The sequence below is a fragment of the Medicago sativa genome, chromosome 8, assembly GCF_051527215.1.
Source record: "Medicago sativa cultivar Bolivia chromosome 8, Bolivia_mono, whole genome shotgun sequence".
In the NCBI taxonomy this organism is placed as follows: domain Eukaryota; kingdom Viridiplantae; phylum Streptophyta; class Magnoliopsida; order Fabales; family Fabaceae; genus Medicago; species Medicago sativa.
Genome location: NC_140756.1, coordinates 33,961,236 through 33,984,834, shown reverse-complemented (window position 1 = coordinate 33,984,834; position 23,599 = coordinate 33,961,236). Strand labels below are relative to the sequence as shown.

The window sequence follows — 23,599 nt, the reverse complement described above, 5'->3', positions numbered from 1 at the left end:
ATCATTTTTCCTAAACCATCAAAACGTCAAGTTATTTTTAGAGCAATGATATATGAACAACCATTAATAGACAACTTTCATGACAACTTCATTTTCCTCTATTTCTATTGGTTGAAAATAAAAGAGAGAGAAAAAGTAAGAGAGAGAATAAAAACATATTGTGAGTATGAGAGAGAAAGTTGTCAAAAAATTGTTGGCAAATGGTTGTCAAAATATCATTTCTCTTATTTTTATGTGTCAAATGTGTGATGTTCAGATGTGGTTACTGCTACTGAGTGTGTATGTTTAAGACCAATTTCTAAAACCTTTTGTTTGATGCTTTTATGTGATGACATTATGTCTATGAAACTTGATTTTTTGTTGAAGACGGTTTTGGTGTATGCACCTTGAGGTTGAAACTGGTATGTATATATATATATATATATATATATGCCTTTTTTATGCTATGATAATGTGCTAGGATGTTCTGGACATCTTTTTTTTTTTTTTTATATATGAAGTGTGTTGGAGTATATTCCTATGCGTGATGAAGAAGTATTATATGGAGTTGTTGAAGGTTAATGTACATCTGTGCGTGTGTGTGACTCTAAGCCAGATGTTGTGGATGATGTCTTGGACATCGTGTCCTCTAGCAGAAGAAAAGTTAGTTGGTAGAGGATCCTTGTGAATGTTGTCTCTGCTCTTCTGGATATTGCGTCTTTTCACTCTGAAGCAAATGTTATAAAGGAAAATGTCACAAAAACTAAAAAGTGTGATTTTATATTGTAGTGATTAAAAACAAAATCATAATTATTTATAGGGATCATTTGTTTAATTAATCCTAAATTAAATTTTGGAAATCTAAATACACTTGTTTGTAAATTCAAAAACTAACAATTGCGTTTCAAAATCGTACTGCAGTTATGCTTGGTTGTGTCAGTTATTGTTTTAGTTGTAGTATTATGTACTAATTGAGTTTATGTCTAGGTGACAAAGAGTTAGTATATGAGAAATGATAATTGGACACAATTTTTTAACACAATATAGACACCATGGTAATTTAGATATTTCAACCTTAAAGCATTGGCAACATTGTAAATACACAACACCCATCTTTTTCCTTTCTCTTTTCTTCTCTGCGTGTGCTCTCTCCAATCTCCTACCATCCTCCTAACTACCACCATCATCTCCCACCGTTGTTCTAGCCGCCGTCTTGCCCCACCACCGTCCACGCAACCACCATGGTCATCAACAGCAACCACCACCAACCCCCCTCTTCTTCATCTCTACTCTTCGCGTGCCCTCCCTCTCTCTCTCTCTCTCTCTCTCTCTCTCTCTCTCTCTCTCTCTCTCTCTCTATTATTCTACGGGCGTCTTGACCTCCGTCCTCACAATCACCGTAATCGTCAACATTGACCACCATCGTCCTCACACCCATCAACCAGTTCGGATCTGGATCTCACACCGCCGCTTGCCGGCGACAACCTCTTACCTCCCTCACGTCATCTGAGATAGTTCAGTTTGCCCGCCGTCGGAGATCCGTTCTGGTTTTCGTCGGAGAATTGACCGAGAAGAGGGAGAGCAAGAGGGAAAAGAAAAAAAATAAAAAAAGGAAAATAAGTATAATCATACGGTGTTGGTATTTTGTCAAAAAAAATTGTGTTCATTTATCATTTCTCTTAGTATATAGGTGACAAAAAGACTTTTCTTGTAAGTTTTGGTAGTCACGGTGACGAAGGGTGTTTGGTTGTTTTTTGTATGGTGTCCTGATCATTTGATGCGACATTATGCAATTGATATTGTAACATGAGAAATGATATTTGAACAATCATTTTTTTACAACTTTTGTGACAATTTTCTCTCTTATATTTACGTTATCTGTTTATTTTCTCTCTCTATTGTTTTGGTTTTTGTGTCAATACTTCATTTTCTTTGTAAAATTTGGTTGTCTCAAAAGTTGTCATGTAAATGGATGTTCAAATAACACAACCCTTATAATATATAAACTTGTGTTTGGTTTAGAGTACTTAGTAATATATTTTTGCATGTCTAAAAAAATACATACTATGTAGTCCTCACCCCACCCCTCAGCACGATGAAGTCAACGCTTGCGCACTATTGTGTTAGGCTCACGAGGGACAACTTACGGGAGAGAAAAACAATTTGTGCTCTAAGCGTATATAGTAAGAAATTTACATTGAAAAGAGTTTTTTTTTTTATTTTTTTTAGGCTTACATATGTGTTTAGTCCCTGCACTTTCGCTCAGTTTTGGCATTGGTCCATGTGCTTTTTTTTGTTTGGAATTGGTCCCTGTACTTTGTAAAACTTTTGGCTTTAGTCCTTCTGTTAACTTTCCGTTAAAAAAAAAAAACACAAAACTAACTGTGTGCCACGTGGGCCAATCATGACACGCCACGTGGCACACAAAGACAAAATTTTAATTAATAAATGAAAATAATTAATTTTAATTAGTATTTTAATAAATTGATTTGCAACGTGATACACGGTGTTAATTTAATTTCCATCTAATTTGATAAATTGATTTTAATAAATTGATTTGCCAAAGTGCAATTTAATTTCCATCAAATTTGTTAATTTTTATATATTGTCACGGTGTTAATACGATACAATTTTCATTTGCAATGTGATACAATTAAAGCTTAATTTCTTTTTATGATTATTCTTAATAAAAATAATGAACAAAACAATAATTAAAGCATAATAATTTCATTTTTAAGAAAGAAAAAAAAGTTTAGGGACCAATACCAAAGTGCTGGGACTAATGATATTTTTAAGTAAAAAAATAATAAATAAAATAATAATTAAAAATTGATGTTTTTTTTCAAAAAAAATATTTTTTTTGTCTTTTAGTGTGTCACGTGGCGTGTCATGATTGGCCCACGTGGCACACCGTTAGTTTTGTGTTTTTTTCTAACGGAAAGTTAACGGAAGGACTAAAGCCAAAAGTTTTACAAAGTACAGGGGCCAATGCCAAACAAAAAAAAGCGCAGGGACCAATGTCAAAACTGGGCGAAAGAGCAGGGACTAAACACATATTTAAACCTTTTTTTTTATTTTTGCTTTTAAGAGTTTGATCATTGAACAATTCGTTTTTTTAATCATGTAGTTTAGTGATTAAAAGTTCACCTCTTAAAGATGAATAAGAACTGACTCACACACACACAGATATATATATATATATATATATATATATATATATATATATATATATGTATATATATATATATGTAAACAAAGCTCACAAGGATAAACAACTCTTATTTTAATGCTACATTATTTTAGCTGTTTTTTTTAAGACCTTATTTTAATTGTTATTATGTCCTTTTTATTACAATCTAATGGTTTGATTGTGAAGACAATGGAGTTCTGAGTTTGAATTAGAGTCACACAATATACCAGTAAGTTTATACAATTTTTTTTAAGTGGAATTACCTCTTCTCTGGGTGTATTTATTTAAGTATTTGTTAGTGTTCACTAGGCCAATTGCAAAATAAAAATATAAACAAAAATGTGTATAAGTTGTATTATTATAAGGTGAAGACATTGTGGAAATCCAACTTGTATACAATTTTTTTTAAGTCAAATTACCACTTCTCTACGAGTATTTATTGAATTTTTTGTTGTTGTTTACTAGACCAATTGCAAAATAAAAAAATAATAAAAAAAAACACAAAATATGTATAAGTTGCATTATTACAAGGTAGTAGTAGTGTATTTTTTTGGTACAAGGGAGTAGTAGTGGTGGCGTTTAACATGGGGCAGTGAAGTTTTTTCCCACCATGGGAAAGTTGATTTTTTTACCATTAGATCAAATAAGGAACATGGTCTTATCATAGTCACTCAACACTAGATCCTTTTTACATTATCTCTCTCTCCCCCTCTATGTCTCTATCCACTCACCCACCACCACCAACAACAACAACAACCTCTCAAAATCTATCTAGACCACCACTGACTCCATCCTCATTGTTCTTAAAAACACCCAGAAAATAAAATTAAAGAACAATCCCAAAAAACACCAAAAAAAAAAAATTAACCAAATTAAAAACAAAATAAGAGGCATCGATTGTTTTAGCTTTTTTATTTCTTGTAGCTTCACTTTCAAAGATACAATTACCTCTTGTTTGAAATTAATTAAAAAACAATGATTAAACTGAAAGCATATATGAACCTATTTCTTAAAATTCCTGGGTTTCTCATTCAAACACAACCAAGAAAATTTAGAAAATGCAAATCTGAAATGGGAATGAGAAACCAATGGAATGGTAGTATCTTAGTCACAAATAAGTAACCTTTGCTCTCTGATTATTGTATGATTTTAAAATAATGATAATACAACAAAGGTTGTTTTGTGAATTGTGATTTGATGTTATGTATATAGAAATGGAAGTTATAGGTGCGATTTGTCGATTTGTATTTTTTTTTAATGTAAATCTCACTGTTTTCTTTGACGGCGGATGAATATGAAAAGAAAAGATGTAAAAATTTGGGGGAAATGATGAAGGTGGTGGTGGTGAGAGACTGGTATGAGAGATGGAGGAGAGAGAAAATGATGGTGGAAGAAAGTGTGGAAAAAAATCCAGTACTGAGTGACTAAGATAATACCATGTTTCTTGTTTGATCTAATGGTGAAAAATCAACTTTCCCATGGTGGGAAAAAACTTCACTGTCCCATGCTAAACGCCACCAGCTGTGGTGTATGGAAACATACAGTGAGTTTCCAAAAAAATACTCGTTTCAATCACATTTTTAACCAAATATTGCTTTTCTAGATTGATTGAATAATGATATATTTGGATTATAATAAATATAAATAATTGTTTACAAATGTGATCACAGTGAGTTCTATTGAAGAAGTTTTCTTTCAACCAATCAATAATTGACTAGTGTTAACGTGTGCATTATTACTTTTCTCTAGCAATAATTGCTCTAGATCCGAATTGTACATATCTGGTTTCCTTGTTCGAATATTGAAGTCAACTACCGAACTTCTTGTAAAAATCTGAAACACTTGCATCAAACAACATGGTAATCCCTATAAGTTTATGCAAATCAGCTGCTAAGAAAATTCTTGAAGAACTTACCACTATACTTACAAACAGGTATAACTTATACTCTTCATTCGAAGAAGATTTCAAAAAGCTAAAAAATGACATGTCAGCCATTTCAGCAGTTCTTCTAGATGCAGAAAAGAAGCAGGAGAAGAATCACTTGGTTGAGGATTGGTTGAAGAAGCTCCAGGATGCGCTGCACGATGCAGAAGACTTGTTGGATGACATAAATGCTGAAGCTTTGAGGCAGAAAGTGGAGGCTGAATGGAAAATAGTTACTGTGGTAAGAAATATGTTTTTCTTTTCTGATATGGATGTTAGAATTAAGAAAATCATAGTGAGAATCGATGAGATAGCGAATCGGATAAGTAGTCTTCACTTGCAGGAACTTGATCAACACCAGGAGACTGCTAGTAATAGACATAGGGAGAATAGAACAATCTCATATATGAGATGCAGCACTGAGCTTGTAGGAAGAGAAGAAGATAAGAAATATGTGATAGAAAGGTTACTAGGTGGTGGTAGTAATAGTAATAATGTTGTTCTTCCTATTGTCGGAATAGGAGGGTTGGGGAAAACAGCACTTGTCAATTTAATTTTTGATGATGAAAGTGTCAAGAATGGTTTTGATTTGAGGATTTGGGTAGATGTGTCTGATGATTGGAATATAGAGAGGGTTTGGCAGAAAAAAGTTGTTAGAGCTGTCGATCGTTCGGATGAGATTGTTCAAGATATAGATGTCTTGTCATCATGTCTTAAAGTGAGAGAGATGAAGTTTTTACTTGTTCTAGATGATGTTTGGAATTGTAACCGTGTCGAATGGCTTGATTTCAAGAAATCATTATTAGGAAATTGTGCAAGTGGAAGCAGAATTATAGCTACTACGCGCTACAAAATTACTGCATCTGTCATGGGTGAAAATGAAATCGAAAACAGTCTGTATCAGTTGGGTGGTTTGGCTGATGGCGACTGCAGGTCATTGTTTGAGAAATGGGCGTTCGGAGGAGGAGAAAGAGTTCAACATCCTAATCTTGTTAAAATTGGAGAAGAGATAGTGATGAAATGTGGTGGAGTGCCTTTAGCGATACGAACTGTGGGTGGCTTACTATCTGGAACTAAAGACGAATCTTATTGGATGTCGGTGAAAAACAGCGATACTTGGAGTATGAGCCATTTGCCCGAAAAGGAAGATGGTATAATGGCAGTTCTCAAGTTAAGCTATGATCAATTACCATCTCCTTATAAAGAATGTTTTGCATATTGCTCTTTACTTCCCAAAGGTAAAGAATTTGATAAGCAAGATTTAATCCATTTATGGATGGCTCAAGGTTTTATTCAACCATCAAACAATGATCAATTGGAAGATGTTGGAAATTGGTATATAAATGAGTTTGTGTCAAGATCAATATTTGAGATAGTACATGAGAATCATAAAACTGAAATAGTAAAATGCAGAATGCATGATCTATTTCATGATCTTGCTAAATTAGTGGCAGGAAACTTGATGGTTAACTCTGATGCTTCAAACATGTCTGAAAGCACAAGACACATTTCAATTTGGGATCAAGCAGACATAAGGGAAGATCCAAGTTTGTTTCTCAATTTACCAAAATTGAGAACACTTCTTTTGTGCACCAAATTGGGACCTCATTTGAATGTCTTTCTCTTGGGTTCGACTTATTTACGCGCATTGGATTTGAGCAACATGGGAATAACAAGTCTTCCTAATAGCATTGGTAACATGAAACATCTGAGGTATCTAAATCTAAACGGAAACAGCGAACTTCAGTTCCTTCCCAATTCCATTTGTAGCCTGCATTTTCTACAAACTTTGAAGCTATCAGGATGCAGAAAAATCAGTACCTTCCCAAGAAAATTCAGCCACTTAGTTTCCCTTAGACATTTGGTGATAACCTCTCCAAATGTTTTTGAGAAACAACTTGGTACTTTAACATCACTTCGGTCGTTAACAATTGAACATTGTAGAAGCCTTGTTTCTTTGAACGAAGTAACTAAGAACCTCACTCTCCTTCGAACACTGCGAATTCACAACTGCGCTAAGTTAACTTCATTGCCAAGTAGTTTGAAAAACTGCACTGCCCTTGAGAATTTAGAAGTTGTAAACTGTCCTATGATGGAATCATTGGATGTGTGCATTGAAAATCCTTCTAGTCTTCGTTCGTTAACTATCAAAGGTTTACGCAAGCTGAGAACTCTACCAAGGAAGCCTGAATTCTATGCAAGCAGTCTTCAGTATCTGTTCATCATAGATTGCGTTTCTCTCATGACATTGCCTGATTTTGTGAGGAATCTGTCATCGTTAATGCGTGTACACATTCGGTATTGTCCCAACCTTCTAAATTTACCAATCGGATTTGGCCAACTTACCTCTTTACAAGTCTTGCAAATTGATGGATGTCAGCTTTTAAGCAGAAGATGCCGAAGGATTGCCGGTGAGGATTGGGAAAAGATAGCTCATGTGCGCGAAATATATGTTGACAATGTCAGAATCTAGTTGACCAGTGCTTTGATTTCTTTCTTCTATTGTCATCCTTTCTGCAATAGGATTATTTGTATGGAATAAAATTTATTTTCATCACTTTTTATGTTCTTTAAAATTGCACATCAATCAAAATGTACACCTTTTGGTTGCTATTATGTTAAAATAAAATCTATGTATATATTCATATATGAAATCTATGGGTAAAATTATTTGAAGTTCGTATAACTATGGAATCTGAAAGTTGTTGAATGGTTGCGATGAAATTTGTTGAGGTTTTTGAATGTTTAGGTTGAAGTTTGAAAGATGACATGATTGGTTCAGAAAGGTAAACATAGGACAAACCAAGATGATACGGTGGTTAGTGTATATACGTTAATTTCCAATTTTCATAGGAATTGGAATGAAGTAATTTTCATAGGAATTGGAATGAAGTAATTTAAACTGAAGCATGATATAGTAATTGAAACTTTCATATAATTATGATCAGATTGTAGATGAATCTCAAAATAACAATACAATAGTAGTTCACATGTTCCAAAACTACCTAAACTACTAACTCCCCATTAAGAAGATGAAAGTAACAACGTTGCAAGATAAAGGGTGACACATATACCATCATGTTTGTTTATATATGAATTATAACATATTTTATTGTGTTTGTGTTTAAGCAACAACACCCACTATCAAACCCTAAATTAGAATCATAAAATACTTGAATGACAAAAATATACAAGTCTCTATGGACACGATAATATAAATACTTTGACACCATTATAGTCTTTCAAGTAACGTCGTTGTCAAGAACTTGTGTCGTTAATCGCTATACTTTAGCATAGCAATGATTTCTATCTTTCTAAATTAATTTATAGTTTCTTTTACTTGTACAGACATTGAAATTTTTGTGACAAAGCTGCTAACCAGACAGAATAATCACCAAGTAATTTTGCACAACCTAGAAACTTTGTACAGTTTAATTTAATCTTTGTTTTGTCTTGCTAACCATTGAACTAGTGTGTTGAGTTTCTACCACGGAAAATCAACAAGGTATAACAGTCCCAAACGGTTAACTCATCAACTCAAATGAAGATAGGACTTCTGTTGATTTTATATGGTTTGCATGCTGATTTTTGAGCTCCTTATTCCACAGTTTCAATTTTAGGATACAAATACTTTCTTACTCTTGTTGATGACTTATGTCAGTTTCCATGGCTTATCTTTGTTAAATGTAATGATGAGGCTAAAAAGAGTACCATTCATTTTCTTGCTTACATAAAATACTTTCAACCATCATACTACCTTGAAGTGTCCTTGGTCTGAAAATGGAACTGGATTTGCCATGGGTGTTTTCTTTCATCAAAGGGAATCATCCACCAAACAAGATGTGTTGAAACCCCTCAACATAATGGTGTTGTTGAGAAATGTAGCAGGCCTTTTTACATCCACTCTCACATTCACTTTTACACAAATGTGTTTCGTCATTTTGGGATTTCCAAGATAGGGTGACTATTTTTTCTTATTCTAACATATTAATGGTGTCCTTCAAGGTTCTACCAAAACTATAAGTAAAGGCAAGGCTGGCCCAACCAAAGGCTTTAGGCTTCAAAATTTTAGGTTGGAAAAAGGCCTCAAAATATTTTAATTTACGTATAAATATATAATATGAAATTTTTGAAAGAATATTACCCAAGTTGAGTTGGTACAATTGAAGGTCTCATATTTTCTTTGTTCAAGGTTCAACTTTTGACTTCAACAAATTTGGAATGTTTTTATTTATTTTCAGAAAATTTATTTAATTTTTTTTTATTGTATAAGATCTCAAAATAAAAAATGTTTTAAGCCTCTAAACTTGTTGGGTCAGCCTTGAGTAAAGCAAAGTTAGTGAGAGAAGACGTGAAGCATCCAGAGGCTACCAGAATATATGGCGCCTAATGAGGCTCGAGGAAATAATACATTAATCACTCTGTTTTAAATTATAAGTCGTTTCGACCATTTCACATATATTAAAAAATGTCATTCTTATGAAATGGAAGGATTGATTTTCCTTTTAAGTTTTAACCAAAGTGATATGGTGAGTTTCTCATCATCCATTTGTAGTTACAACCCAAACAAAGATAGAAGTTTCCCATGCTAGCATGATGATGAATCCATACAAGAAAAAACAAATATTACATCAAATACACAAACATTTTTATTCATTATCTAGTCAAACGTACATTACATTGGACATGGGATACCAAAGTACACAAAGACACACCAATAGTTCTAATTATAGTTTAGAACTATATTTATTTCAAATACATGAATTATACTTTATATATATATATATATATAAGGTTTGATATTTGCACGTTATATTTTCCCCTTTATCACACTTTATGATGAGCCCATACATTAAAGCTCCATGAAGGTGAAAACCCTTATCTTTTATGTATGGTTTTGAACGTGATGTAATAATATGAAGGAGAAATAATGTGCATATACAACTAGATAAAATCTAGATGACACAAGGATGGTCAACAGACTCATCCACAACATTATTAGGTACCCAAGCAATGGCCTTGTTGCCAATAAAATGGCAAATAGGGACGGTTCCTGGCTTGACTTTGAGAACCTTATAGAGATGATCAGGATTCATACCTCTTGTATCATGGTGACAAATAGTTATTGCCTTAGCTTTAGTTCCATCAGAAGCCACCAATGGCACCATGTAAACTGTTGTTGCATTAACTTGGTGACAAGAAAATATAATATTTTTGAAATTCATTCTATGACACAACACTGCATTGTCTCCAATTTTCTTCACTTCGTCCACCCTATATTGATCTTGGTTTTGGGCAAAGGAGCTTGTAATTACCTTAATATTCGTTCCAAGCTTTGATATGGCAAAACTCATCATTGATTTTAGGGATAGTGCACAATACTTATCTTCTCCTATAGCTGATGGGTGTCCACAATAGTCGACATAACTTTTTCTCTCTTTTACACCCCACGTGCGAGCTTCAAAAGGTAGACTTATTTTTTCACCCTCTGTGGAAGCTTTGTAAGGTTTACTTATTTCTTCACTTGGTTTTTCACCCTGCGTGAGAGTTCTTGTTTTTTCACTTGACTTCCAAGCTCCAAATGGTTGGCTTAATTTTGGTTTTACATTCGACTTCCATGCTCCAAATGGTTGGCTTATTTCCTCATTTGTTTTTTCATTCGACTTCCACGCTCCAAATGGTTGACTTATTTCCTCATTTGTTTTTTCACTCGACTTCCATGCTCCAAATGGTTGACTTATTTCCTCATTTGTTTTTTCATTCGACTTCCATGCTCCAAATGGTTGGCTTATTTCCTCATTTGTTTTTTCACTCGACTTCCATGCCCCAAATGGTTGGCTTATTTCCTCATTCGTTTTTTCACTCGACTTCCATGCCCCAAATGGTTGGCTTATTTCCTCATTTGTTTTTTCACTCGACTTCCATGCTCCAAATGGTTGGCTTATACCTTCACTTCTTTTTTCACCCCTAGTGCGAGCTTCATAAAGTTGACTTTCTTCTTTACTCCATGTGGGAGCTCCTAAATGTTTTGGTTTTGCATCATAATTCTTGCGGATGCCCAAGCTAATTTTATTTCCAGGATATAAGTCATGATCGAAAAAGACAGTCCAATACTGCTTATTTTCTTCACCTCTAATGGGTAGATTGGTTCTGCTCTCTGCAATATGAAATACTAAAAGTTTCTAACTCTATTGATAAAAATACACAGTGGATATGCAACTGCAAAATATATGAAAATGATCACATGTTAAAGAACCATCCTTTCCCAATTAGTATTAGCATTATGAATCCCAGAGCATTTAAATACCTCAGTTATTAGTAATTTTGACAAAATTACTGTAGAATATTATTATGTTTTAGGGAATTTCGTTAATTATGTGAACGGACACTACACTTGATATCATTATATTAAATTTTTTTTGCTTGTGAATTAAATTAAAAATAAATCAAAAAGATGGCAGTGTTCGCAAGCTGAGAGGTATAAGTGTAGATGAGTTCTCAGCCTCACGAAATAGAGTGGGTATTGATATGTGTATCCGTGACAACACCAGTACTTATGTGCTAGAAAAAACATTTTGGATCTCCTCGCTGTGTTGAGTGCATCTAGGGGAGGCATTGGAACTTTATCATATACTACTATGTGAATATATGAACTACAATTAGCGACCGTGGATTTTGAGGTTGATTCAAAGAAAACTGCTAAATATTTTAAGAGATCTAGCATTGATATTACGAAGTTTAGGGCCATTATGAGGGGCTTGTTTACATTATTGTAATTTATTTTAATTTTTTTAAAACTCTCATGTCTAGGTTATTCAAATTTAGGTGAATGAAGTTGCTCATAATTAGGGCCGGACCTGTTCCTAGGTCGGGAGTGCGACGACCGTAGGGGGCCCATTTTTATTATAAGGGGGCTATATATAGAAAAGTTTATTTTATAGTTGTGGTGTATATTTTTTTTTTTTGAAGAAAGTTGTGGTGTGTATATTAAATCGTACAAATTGGCTCAATTTCAAATCTTATATTGGCCCATGATGGCCACTCTGGCCCTTTCCCTTAAAAAACAAAAAAAAAAAAAAACTTTGTGACATTTTTCTTATCAATTGAAAAGCCAAAAACATATATAACTGAAAAGGCAAAATGTTTTTTTTATGCGTATTGTACGGTTTTTTTTTTGTGACTTCAAATTGTTTGTTTTGTTGATTTCGGTCATCTATTGTTCTCAGGTGTTGTTATTGTTGTTCTTGGGTGCTTTTAGTTTGTTGATATGTTCTCATGTTATGTATTTCAATTATTGTTCTCAGGTGCTATAATGCTATTAAGAAACCTATGCAATTGAAAATACAATGATATAACAATTTCTATTTAGAATCGTCCTTACTTTTTACGATGTTATTATTTAAGGGACTCTTTTCTTATACTACGCCTTAGACCCATAAAAACGTCCATGCTCATACTTTACCATGAGTAGCCACATGTCTTTATTGATTGTCTTTATTGATGTACCGTCATGTATTACTGATTTTGATATCTAATGAAATGTTACAATCATGTTCCTCTAAAAAAATGTAGAAATGGACCTAAGTACAATTTGAGGTAAACATAATCTTATCTTATTACAAAGTATTAATTATTATTTTCTATTAATATGTCACTATTTTTTCCATGTTAACTCTCATAGACTCATAATTACTCTACGTACGAACTACGGTAAGTAAAGATATTTTAATAAACAAACTTTATTCCACATAATTTAGGGGAATTTGTACCCTCGTAACATTTTAAGAACCCACATAATTTTAAAAGTCAGGTTAACTTATGGCTTCAGGGCACTGGTTAAAAAACTAAAAAACAAATTAATGCATAATTTAAAAAGATAACATTTAAATAACACTTACGAGAATTCTGTCGAAAAAAAAAATAACACTTACGAGAAGGAGAGAGTAATAAATAAGTATTTACTAACCAGTCTGCAATAAATCTAAGATAGGCTGAGGCATAGGAGTGTTTGGCCAAATTGCTTTCCAATAATCTTTCCCAGATTGCGATGCATTGATTCCTACCAGAGTCAACTGTGAAATAGTATTAGGGGGTCAATGTTATTAGAACAATGATTAAATCAACAAAACATAAGAGTTGTTTTCCCTAAAAAAAGAACATAAAGATTTTTTAATTATTATGTTACAAACGGAACTATTTTGATTTTTGATGTATTTGACATAAGTGACTAATGAATTTTCTTTGGGAGAGTTTATAAAAACAACTTATAATATGTCTATAAATTGTTTCAAATTATTTCCAAACTCTTTCACTGTTGTTTATATACAAACATTTGACTTAATTAATTAATCAATCTAAGTGACCGTATCTTCTTTCTCTAAAAAAATAATATCTCCCCTCTCTCTACAAACCGACTCAAAGCCCATCGTATTGTCCACCTTCTCCCCAATCCAAATCTCCCCTCTCACCATGTAGATCATATCGTGGGTCTCCTGCTATGTTCTTGTGTTTTTATGGTTGTTCAAATATTGGATGCGGCTGCAGATTTGTACCTATATGGTGGATAGTTTTGCAAACCGGAAAAGGTAATGGTTTGTTAACCCAAAACGGTTGGTTGGTTATTAACGTATTGAACTCATCCTTCGATCTGAGTTTTTAAGTGTCATATTGAATTCAGTTATTTTGGCAGTTTAAACTTTGGGGAATTAGTCACTTTAGTCCCTGAATGGGAGAGGATTCGTCACTTTAGTCCCTGAATGAAGAGAAATTGCAAAACAGTCCCTGCATGGTCAATTTCAGGGACTAAAGTGACTAACGGAGTCTACATTCAGGGACTAAATTGACTAACGAAGTTTGCATTCAGGGACTAAATTGACTAACAAAGTCTACATTCAGGGACTATTTTGCAATTTATCTGCATTCAGGGACTAAAGTGACGAATCCCTTCCGATTCAGGGACTAAAGTGACTAATTCCCCTTAAACTTTTGATTCTCTGATGCTTTGGATCTGTTGAGATCCGTAGGTATCAAGGCGTATCAGACATGCTTTACTTCGATACTGTTGTGCTCGAAAGAGCTTTTATACTTGCTATTTTGGTTAGGGAGTCGTTGGTGCATGGATTTTGATTCCGTGTGGGCCGTCGGTCCATTCACCAGTTTTATACCCTACATGTTATTTGCAAATGTTCACTCTTCATCTTTTTTGTAGTTTGGTTTCGCGTCCGTACGCGGGTTTGTTAGACTACACTCGTGATGAATGATTATTTGGAAGGATAGAGTATGATTGATCTACTAGGTTTGATTTACACTATGTATTTTCATTTGAGTTTTATATGAGTCAAGTCTAATGTCCCCCAATCTTTGTATCTTTTTAGTTTTATTTAATATCATTTTTCTTTAGCTAAAAAAAAAGTTGTTTATATACAAACAAAATGATTTGATTATAAATTTTATTACATAAAAACAATTATACGATAGCCGTTTATGCTTAAACACTTAATTAAGTATTCTTTTTATTAAAGTGCTTAATTAAACTATTTAATTAAGAAAGATCAAAATATTGCTGTAAAATTCCTATAAAAAATGATCAAAATATTATTGAAAAAGTAATATTTAGCACTTTATAAACTTCAAACATATTTTTTAATTATTATCAATTTTGTGTCCATCCTTTGATATATAAATTATGAAGACTTTCATAAAGAATATTATTGCTCATGAAAAAATATGCATCATGCCTTATAAATGTGCGAAGACAGAAGAAAAATGGATGAAATTTTATCTCTCTTATTATAAAAATATAAAAAAGAATTAATGCATGAATATTAGAAAATCACAAAAATATGATTGAATAAGTTGAAAAAATCAATCATATAGCTTACACAAAATAGAGCAAAAACAGAGAGACGTGTGAACTCCATTGTTGAAGAAGCTCAGAGCTTACTATGTGGATATGAAGAATTGTTACAATATGGGGCTATATATATAGTGAATTTGATGACCCTCCACGTAGTGCATATTGTAGACCCACTGGATAGTGGGATGTCCAGCCAAAGCACAAAGTCTTCTATGTATCTATTCAATGCAAGGAAGCATTTTATCTACATATTGGAAAGCTATGGTATAGCTTACGGTGGAGAGGCATGGCTAGGCATAGCCTGTTGTGCAGAAAAGTTTGAATGCTTGCAATTCATTCCAAGTTTTACACTTTGAATGCTATGACTTTTGGTGTAAGAGGTGTACGTACGACACACGGATCTTATTTGTTATTATGTATTATAGTAAATTTTAAGATATACACATGCGAATGAGTGTTTTTTTTTTGTGGCCGAGTTCAAACCACAAACCTTGCATATATTATGTATTGTCCATATCAATTGAGCTTACATAAGTGGACTAAATCATCAATCAATAAATAAAAAATTTGACAATTAATAACCAAAAAAGCAGTCCTAAACAAATGTCAAAGAACACTTGTTGAGAAACTAGTGTTATCAACAATTAATTATGAGTGTATCACATTAAAAAAAATGCAGATACACTTAATATTGTGATGTTTAATAAAAAAAAATCTTAAATCATTGGGTGAAAAAAAAGGTTTAATTTTTTTTTTCTTTAAATGAAGTGGTAATTCCCTGAAATTAAACTCACAAACAACTGTGAGGGCCCGGGTTCGAACCTGGGTCACGACGTCCAATCTTGCAATTTCGGCAATTGCCAGTTGAACTAAGACTTCTAGACAAAAAAAAAATCATTTCTCATAAAAAAAGGGTCATTCTTTGTTAATAAGTAAAAATATTACTTATCTCTTATTTATTAAAGTTAACCCGGACGCTAACTGTTGCCCTAATTTTAACCTAAAGTTAACCCGGACGCTAACTGTTGCTGTACTTCTAACCTAAATTCTATGCTTATTTTTACTGTATTACCCATGTTTAATTAAACCTATTTAATTTAATTAATTTAATTAAAATCTTATTTTCAAACGGAGAGATCTCTTATCTCTTATTTATTAAAGTTAACCCGGACGCTAACTGTTGCCCTAATTTTAACCTAAATTCTCTGCTTACTTTTACTGTATTACCCCTCTTATCTCCTATTTATTAAAGTTAACCCGAACGCTAACTGTTGCCCTAATTTTAACCTAAATTCTATGCTTACTTTTACTCTATTACCCCTGTTTAATTAAACCTACTTAATTTAATTAATTCAATCAAAATCTTATTTTCAAACGGAGAGATCTCTTATCTCTTACTCCCTCCATCCTTATATCTAAGCACCCATTTAACTTTATTTTAGTCCCTAAATGTAAACCCCTTTTTAAATTACTAGATGCATTTATTATTTTTTTTCCTAAACATACCCTTAATAAATACTACTAACTTATCTTGAAAAAAGGAAAGTCAAATTTAATACACATACAAACAAATGACGATTTGGTAATAATAACACATAAAATAAACAAATTAATTACACCAACAACTTTTCTTAAGAAATGTGAAAAAAGCAAAAGAGGTTTACATTTAGGGACGGAGGGAGTATTTATTAAAGTTAACCCAAACGCTAACTGTTGCCCTAATTTTAACCTAAATTCTATGCTTACTTTTACTGTATTACCCCTGTTTAATTAAACCTATTTAATTTAATTAATTTAATCAAAATCTTATTTTCAAACCGAGAGATCTCTTATCTCTTATTTATTAAAGTTAACACGGACGCTAACTGTTGCCCTAATTTTAATCTAAAGTTAACCCGGACGCTAACTGTTGCCCTAATTTTAACCTAAATTCTATGTTTACTTTTACTGTATTACCCCTCTTTAATTAAACCTATTTAATTTAATTAATTTAATCAAAATCTTATTTTCAAAGGGAGAGATCTCTTATCTCTTATTTATTAAAGTTAACCCGGACACTAACTGTTGCCCTAATTTTAACCAAAATTCTATGCTTACTTTTACTGTATTAACCATGTTTAATTAAACCTATTTAATTTAATTAATTTAATCAAAATCTTATTTTCAAACGGTCTCTTATTTATTAAAGTTAACCCAGACGCTAACTGTTGGTCTAATTTTAACCTAAATTCTATGCTTACTTTTACTGTATTACCCCTGTTTAATTAAACCTATTTAATTTAATTAATTTAATCAAAATCTTATTTTAAAACGGAGAGATAAGCTTAAAAATCGTTTCTACTTTGTTTCATCCTATAATCGTTGCTCCTATTTTCAACTCATCGTTGCTACTTTGTTTTTACTAAACAGAGTCCATCCTATAACAGTTTCCTCCTATTTTGTTTCCAGCACAAAAATAGGTTCAAATTGCTGCTGCTACTTTGTTTGCAAGATAAACATTAAAAAAAAAACAAATCACTCCTATTAACAGATTGCTACTATTTTGTTTGCCAGATAACCCGTAAGCAATATTTTGCCCTAGATTTACCCTAATTTCTCTGCTTAATTTTACTATATTAACCCTATTTAATTTAAACAAAATGTTAATTGTTATGGAAATCTCCTATTGTTATGCAAAGCATCATTTATTACTTCACTTATTAATTAAAGTTAACCCGTAAGCAATATTTTGCCCTAGATTTACCCTAATTTCTTTGATTAATTTTACTATATTAACACTATTTAATTTAAACAAAATGTTAATTGTTATGGAAATCTCCTATTGTTATGTAAAGCAACATAAACACATCGCATTAACCCTAGATTTAACCTAATTTTTTCATGTGACTTTACTATATTAACCTTAGATTTAATTTATGCAAAATGTCATCTCTTATTTCTAAAAGTTAACCCGTGACGCAGTATTAACCCTAAATTTAACCTAATTATTTCGTGTGATTTTACTATATCAACCCTGGATTTAATTTATGCAAAATGTCATCTCTTATTTCTATAAGTTAACCCGTGACGCAGTATTAACCCTATATCTAACCTAATTTTTCGCGTGACTTTACTATATTAACCCTAGATTTAATTTATGCAAAATGTCATCTTTTATTTCTAAATGTTAACCCGTGACGCATTATTAACCCTAGATTTAACATAATTTTTTTCGCATGACTTTATTATATTAACCCTAGATTTAATTTATGCAAAATGTCATCTCTTATTTCTAAAAGTTAACCCGTGACGCAGTATTAACCCTAGATATAACCTAATTTTTTTGCGTGACTTTGCTATATGTAACACCCATACCAGACGTATCTAGAAAGTCTAGCATGTGCGTTGAATTTAGTACTGGATACATTAAAATATACAACATAAATTTTTTGAATGAATTTATATACAACAAAACGCGTTCGTACAGTATCAATACATCATAACTTGTCTAATTTGAAAATAATACATCCTTGAGATCCATGTTCTTCATGCTTTAGTACAAACGAGCTCTTGCTGAAAAATCCATCCAGCTGCTACCTTGACGTCCAATCTGATATCTGAAACAAATAAGGATTGGGATGAGACATAATGTCTCAGTGAGTTCCCCTAAATCCTAGGCTATAGGTAACCTCAGGGGGAAACCTACGGTCACCACGTGTCTACAATACAACCTGACGGTTGATTATACGTGTGTGGTCATGATTCCTAGACGGTAGTGCATGCTAGACCCGTCATAGGCTTATCTCACTTGTTATAGGCTTCACTTCCTATACGTGTCATGGCGGCCAAGGGAACCTAGGACCGCATTGCCAAGAATACGCTTACGTATCGAGGCCTAAACATAACATAATCATGGCACGATTCTAAACCGGACGATAAGGGGAAACCTAAGATCGTCATCGGTATCATGTTCTTTACTTGTTCTATTCCATGCCTTGTACTTGTCTTATAGCACCTAGTGCTCTAGTTCTTAAACATAAACGTGCATGGACTCATTCTTACATGTCATAACATAATCATAATCATAAGAAACGTAATTGTATTCATATCATGCATAAACGTATCTAAGTTCATTCATTAGGTTAGCGTTGAACAAACAATCATTATCTTGGTTCATTTTACGGAAAGTCCCGGGTGGAGTAACCCCGAGTACAATCCCATACATGACCGATGTACGTACATCGGACTCCCTCGGTGTCGTGCGGGTCCCTTGCGGCTTGAACCGTTCCCCTTAGGTCGAGAACCTCCCGTATCCCCCTGGCGTGGATAACAAGAGATACGAGCACCTACGTCTTGTTAATTTCAGTGACATGCGGGTCCCTTACGGCTTGAATCGTTTCCCTTAGATCGAGAACCTCTTGTATCCCCCTGATGTGGATAGCAAGAGACATGCCACCTACTTAATAATAATCATAGTCTTGTCGTACGTATACTTAAACATATTCATACTTGCTTGCTTATTACCTCGGACCCTTGAGTCGATCCGATTAGCGGTAAACTTAAACTTGTTCATTCCTAATCATGGTGGAGTGATTAACTAATCAAACCACGACTTAACATGCTTGCTAAACACTTTTAAAAATATGCGAAGAGCTTATACTTCGCGTCTTGTCATTCTAAGAATTCATGCTAACTAGCTAGTTCTCGACAACTATGTCGAGGCTCTAGTTTTCCCCTTGCTTATGAACAATTTGCTACCCGATTCATGACATGATTCTCTCGTATGCCATGCCTTACTAACTTACATAATACTTGCCTCTTTAACATAAGAATCTTGCTTTCATTGATCATCATTTGGGACCTTGGTTTGAGGGGTTTACATTCGTAAAAAGACACCACGGAGAAAACCGCATCGCGAATCCCCATGCCTGCTTGAAACAAGCAAAACAGTGAGATTTCTCACTGTCTTACTCGCCTAGGCGAGTGATTCCACTGGGGAGGCGAGCAGTAGCTCGCCGTGGCGAGTTGGGGGCGAGCAGGACCCCCTGTTCGGAGTTCTAGCTCGCCGTGGCGAGTAATAGCTTGCTGTGGCGAGTTAAGACAGTCCAGAACACTTAAAAATGGTATTTTTGACCCAAAAACCTCAAACCAAGTGTCTCTAAGTGTTATATGACCCTTAGGATCATTAGAAACCTGTAAAACATGAACTCAACAAGTATTCACAAGTCAAGCAAGCATGGCATACAAATGGGCAACTAACATATACTTGAAAACCTAGATAAATTCATGTTATTCATATTAATCTATCATGGCATAAACATAATCCCTAAGGGTGGGAAATCTATCTATGGAACTCACCTAAACAAGTTCTTGAAGCATCAACAAGCTCCAAGCTCAAACATGGCAAAACCCTAGTTTGTGATCACTTGCTTCCTTTGCTCAAACCATACATTCTTGTTGTCTTTTCTTGCAATTCATAGCATCATGACCTTTGCTAGCTCATCTCTAATCCAATCCAAGGCTTCTTCCACCAAAACCCTAATTCCATGATTTTTCCCTTGTAAAGATAGAGTTGGAAAAACAAGCTCAATCAAGCTTCTACTTGTTCCTTGATCTTGAGAGTACCATAAAACCAACTCCAACTTCTTGCTCAATCCAAAACCCTAACTCCTTGAAACCTTTATTGAGATGAGAAGTAGAGAAATAAACCAAAAACACACTTCCCTTAAATAAAGAGATCAAGAGGAAACATAAACTTAAAGCTTTCCATAAGTTTTGGAAAGATTTGGTAGTGAGAATGAAGGAAGGAGGCGTGGAGGAGAAGAGAGAAGGAAGAGAGAAAAGCTTTTGCCAACTTAGAGAGAGAAAGAGAATTGGAAATGAGATATTTTTGGGTTAAAACCAATTAAATATCCTTTCCACATGAAATTACCATTTTACCTTTGCCTTAAGCGTGTTTAATTCGTGTCTGATACTTTTCCCCGTAAAAAAGCTGACATGTCATAAATATTCCCATTAACTTACTTTCCATGATTTTAGTTCCACTGGCACGATCACGGGTAATATACCAATGCTGACAGGCGGGATATTACATTCTACCCCCCTTAAAAAATTTCGTCCTCGAAATTTAGAGATCAACTACCAATCATCCTGACAAAAACTTACCATCTATGGTATGAGCCATACTTCTTCTATTCATACATATTCAAAGGGTTTGTCATATCACGTCCTCATCTTATTTTTTTTTTATCCCACATTTAACTGAACATAGCCTTCTTGATCTTAATTCTACTCAGAATTTAGAGTTAACTTGCTACATCATGATTTAGAACTTACCTGGTTACACATAGACGTATTGTCTCGGACTTGCATTTTACCTGCTTAACATAACCCATTCATAAAGATATCTTATCATAAACATGAACACTCAGGATTTGCCTTTTAACTGGAATCCTACCGGAAGCCAGGTTTGCCCTGCAGTGCTTACTTGTAACATATTGTCGCGTCATTTTTCGGAGATCAAGGCTATTTGATTAGTTTATTGACTCACTAATTATTTCACGACTGAACATTTTATTTTTTTAAGAAAAGGGGAAAAAAGTTCAAACTACCCCATATTTGAAAAGATTTAGGGTTCGGGGGTTAGTTACATAAAGGGAAGGTGTTAGCACCCTTTATGTCCGTAGTACTCTACGGGAACCTCTTTGTTTTTATTTAATTTATGTGCTATAACTTGCTTGTTTTTGAAAAAAAGAATTTGAAATGATTAAAAAAAAGGAAGACCTAATTATCTACATTTTATTGATTTGGAAGGACAAGTCCCTTGCCTACGTACCCGTGAGGGATCAAAATCACGTAGTTCGTGGTTAAAAAACTGACGTTTGATTGGTTGTGTGTTTTTTATTAGTTTGAAAAAGGTTTTAAAATGGAAAAGCCAAAGTGGCAAAAACGTATTTGTTTGTGTTTTTTTAATATTAAAGAAAATGGACTCAAAATAAATTAGATTGATTGATATTTGATTAAGAAAAGAAAATAAAAAGACGTCACTTGATTTAGGATCAAGGTTTATTTAAGAAAATATTTTTGTGTTTTGTGATTATTTGCATGTTTTTGTTATTTTTGAATAATGGTTAAACTAGAATTGAAACTAACGGAGCAAGAAAATAAAAGCGTAGGTGTCTTGTAGTGACGTTGGATCACTACAAGAACCTTTAACCTAAGCTAGGGGCATAAGAATAAGGCATACACGCACGCACACATGCACCTAAAACTATTACATAAAAACCTATTATACATGCTATGGTCTGCAATAAAATAAATAAATTACATAAAGGCCTAAATATACATTCTAAAATATGCGATTCTAAAATATGCGAAGAAATAAACATGCATGAATTATTTACATCAAAGCCTAATATACAAACTACGTCCATGTGATAAAATAAATAACGAAACGTGAAATATGCATGATAATAAGCCTATACTAAAGATGCATGAATGATTTTCACATTAACCTAATATGCATTCTAATTATTGAAAAAATAAAAATAAGTGACATAAAAAATAAATATGCAATGAACAAATGAATGATGAATATGCATCCTAGTCTAATAAATATAGAAATAACAATATGCTAAAGAAACTAATAACAATGCAAGAGAATTTAAAATGCATGAAGTAGAATAAAAAAAAAATGATGCAACAGTGGGGTGCAGGAAGCAATCAGGGGGTATTAAACAGCAAGCAGGAAAAATAAAAAAAGAGAAGCAAGATGGGTCTTGCAGGCCGAACCGGGTCAGTTGTTGGTGTACGGGTTGAACCGGTTCGGATGGGTTGATATATAAAGGCCATAGGCAAAGAACTCTTTCATTTTTCTCTTTTCCTTCTCTCTCCTTCTTCTCGTTCACGCTCTTCTCTTCTCTATCTCAACTTCTTTTTTTGTTCCCTTCTTTTCCTTGTACACTTAAATCAACAAAAAAAAACTATGTATAAAAAGAAAGAATAAAAAAAATGAAGGGGATATACCTTTTGGTGTTAGATCAGAATCAATTTGATGGTGATGGCTTTGTATCGATCTGCGTTGTGTGTATCGTGACAGTTCTGGTGCCGCCGTCCATGAGTATATGTATTGTTACGGTGGTGAATTTGATTCTGACGGTGTTTGTGTTGTTTGTGACGTGACTGGATCGTTCGGTGCTGTTGTGCGGTCCTGTTGTTGTTGCAGTTCGAATGCGGTTTTGAAATGGTGATGACGGTTTCGTGTTGTGACTGGTTTTGAATTGGCTTGGAGGGATGGTGAGGGTCTGGTATTGGTTTCTTGAAAGAAAAAAAAATGATTGGGTTTTGGTTTTGGGATTAGAATCGCAGGTTTCTTGTGATTGAAAATTGATGAATTGGTGCGAATGAATTTGGCCGTTTGTGCATGTTGGAATTTTTTGTGTTAATGCGTTTGGTTGCAGGTTTTTTCCTGGTGAATTTCGGCCCCCTGCTGTGTGTGTGTGCAGGCTGTACTTATAGTGTAAGGAATCTGTGTTAGGGTTTGTTGATATGGGGCAAAAAACCAGTGGCTTGGGGAGAAATGGAAGGGAATGAATCGTGAATTCTGTTCCTGGAAATGGGATTGAAATGTGTTTGTGATAGGCGCATGAAAGCTGGATTGGACTGGAATTGA

At 33.7% G+C, this 23,599-nt stretch overlaps 2 protein-coding genes across 4 annotated transcripts; one reads left to right on the top strand and one right to left on the bottom strand.

Annotated features, from left to right (window-relative positions):
* The first annotated feature begins 4,837 nt into the window (after positions 1–4,837).
* On the top strand, positions 4,838–7,769 carry LOC146898649 (putative disease resistance protein RGA3). Of its 3 annotated transcripts, none has more exons than XM_085733367.1 (2): positions 4,838–5,102; positions 5,174–7,769. In XM_085733367.1, the coding sequence occupies exon 2, from the start codon at positions 5,344–5,346 to the stop codon at positions 7,564–7,566; it is 2,223 nt and encodes a 740-aa protein (XP_085589493.1). In that variant the 5' UTR covers positions 4,838–5,102; positions 5,174–5,343; the 3' UTR covers positions 7,567–7,769. The 3 variants fall into 3 exon arrangements, with proteins under 3 accessions (XP_085589493.1, XP_085589492.1, XP_085589494.1); XM_085733368.1 differs by having other exon boundaries at positions 4,932–5,102; positions 5,171–7,769; XM_085733366.1 differs by having other exon boundaries at positions 4,845–7,769.
* A 1,950-nt stretch (positions 7,770–9,719) lies between these two features.
* LOC146898648 (embryonic abundant protein VF30.1-like) lies at positions 9,720–15,120 on the bottom strand. Its single transcript, XM_085733681.1, has 3 exons — positions 14,975–15,120; positions 13,060–13,165; positions 9,720–11,250 (listed from the first exon to the last, which is right to left on the bottom strand). Exons 1-3 carry the CDS (start codon positions 15,011–15,013, stop codon positions 10,049–10,051), a joined length of 1,347 nt encoding a protein of 448 aa, XP_085589807.1. The 5' UTR covers positions 15,014–15,120; the 3' UTR covers positions 9,720–10,048.
* Between the last annotated feature and the right edge of the window lie 8,479 nt (positions 15,121–23,599).

Bases quoted from the DNA above. Each gene is read 5' to 3' on its own strand.
- LOC146898649 (XM_085733366.1), top strand. From the start codon at position 5,026: ATGGTAATCCCTATAAGTTTATGCAAATCAGCTGCTAAGAAAATTCTT.
- LOC146898648 (XM_085733681.1), bottom strand. From the start codon at position 15,013: ATGGAGTTCACACGTCTCTCTGTTTTTGCTCTATTTTGT. The intron at 13,166-14,974 runs GTAAGCTATATG...ACTATTTCACAG, and splicing joins CTGTTTTTGCTCTATTTTGT to TTGACTCTGGTAGGAATCAA. The intron at 11,251-13,059 runs GTTAGTAAATAC...TTCATATTGCAG, and splicing joins CTTAGATTTATTGCAGACTG to AGAGCAGAACCAATCTACCC.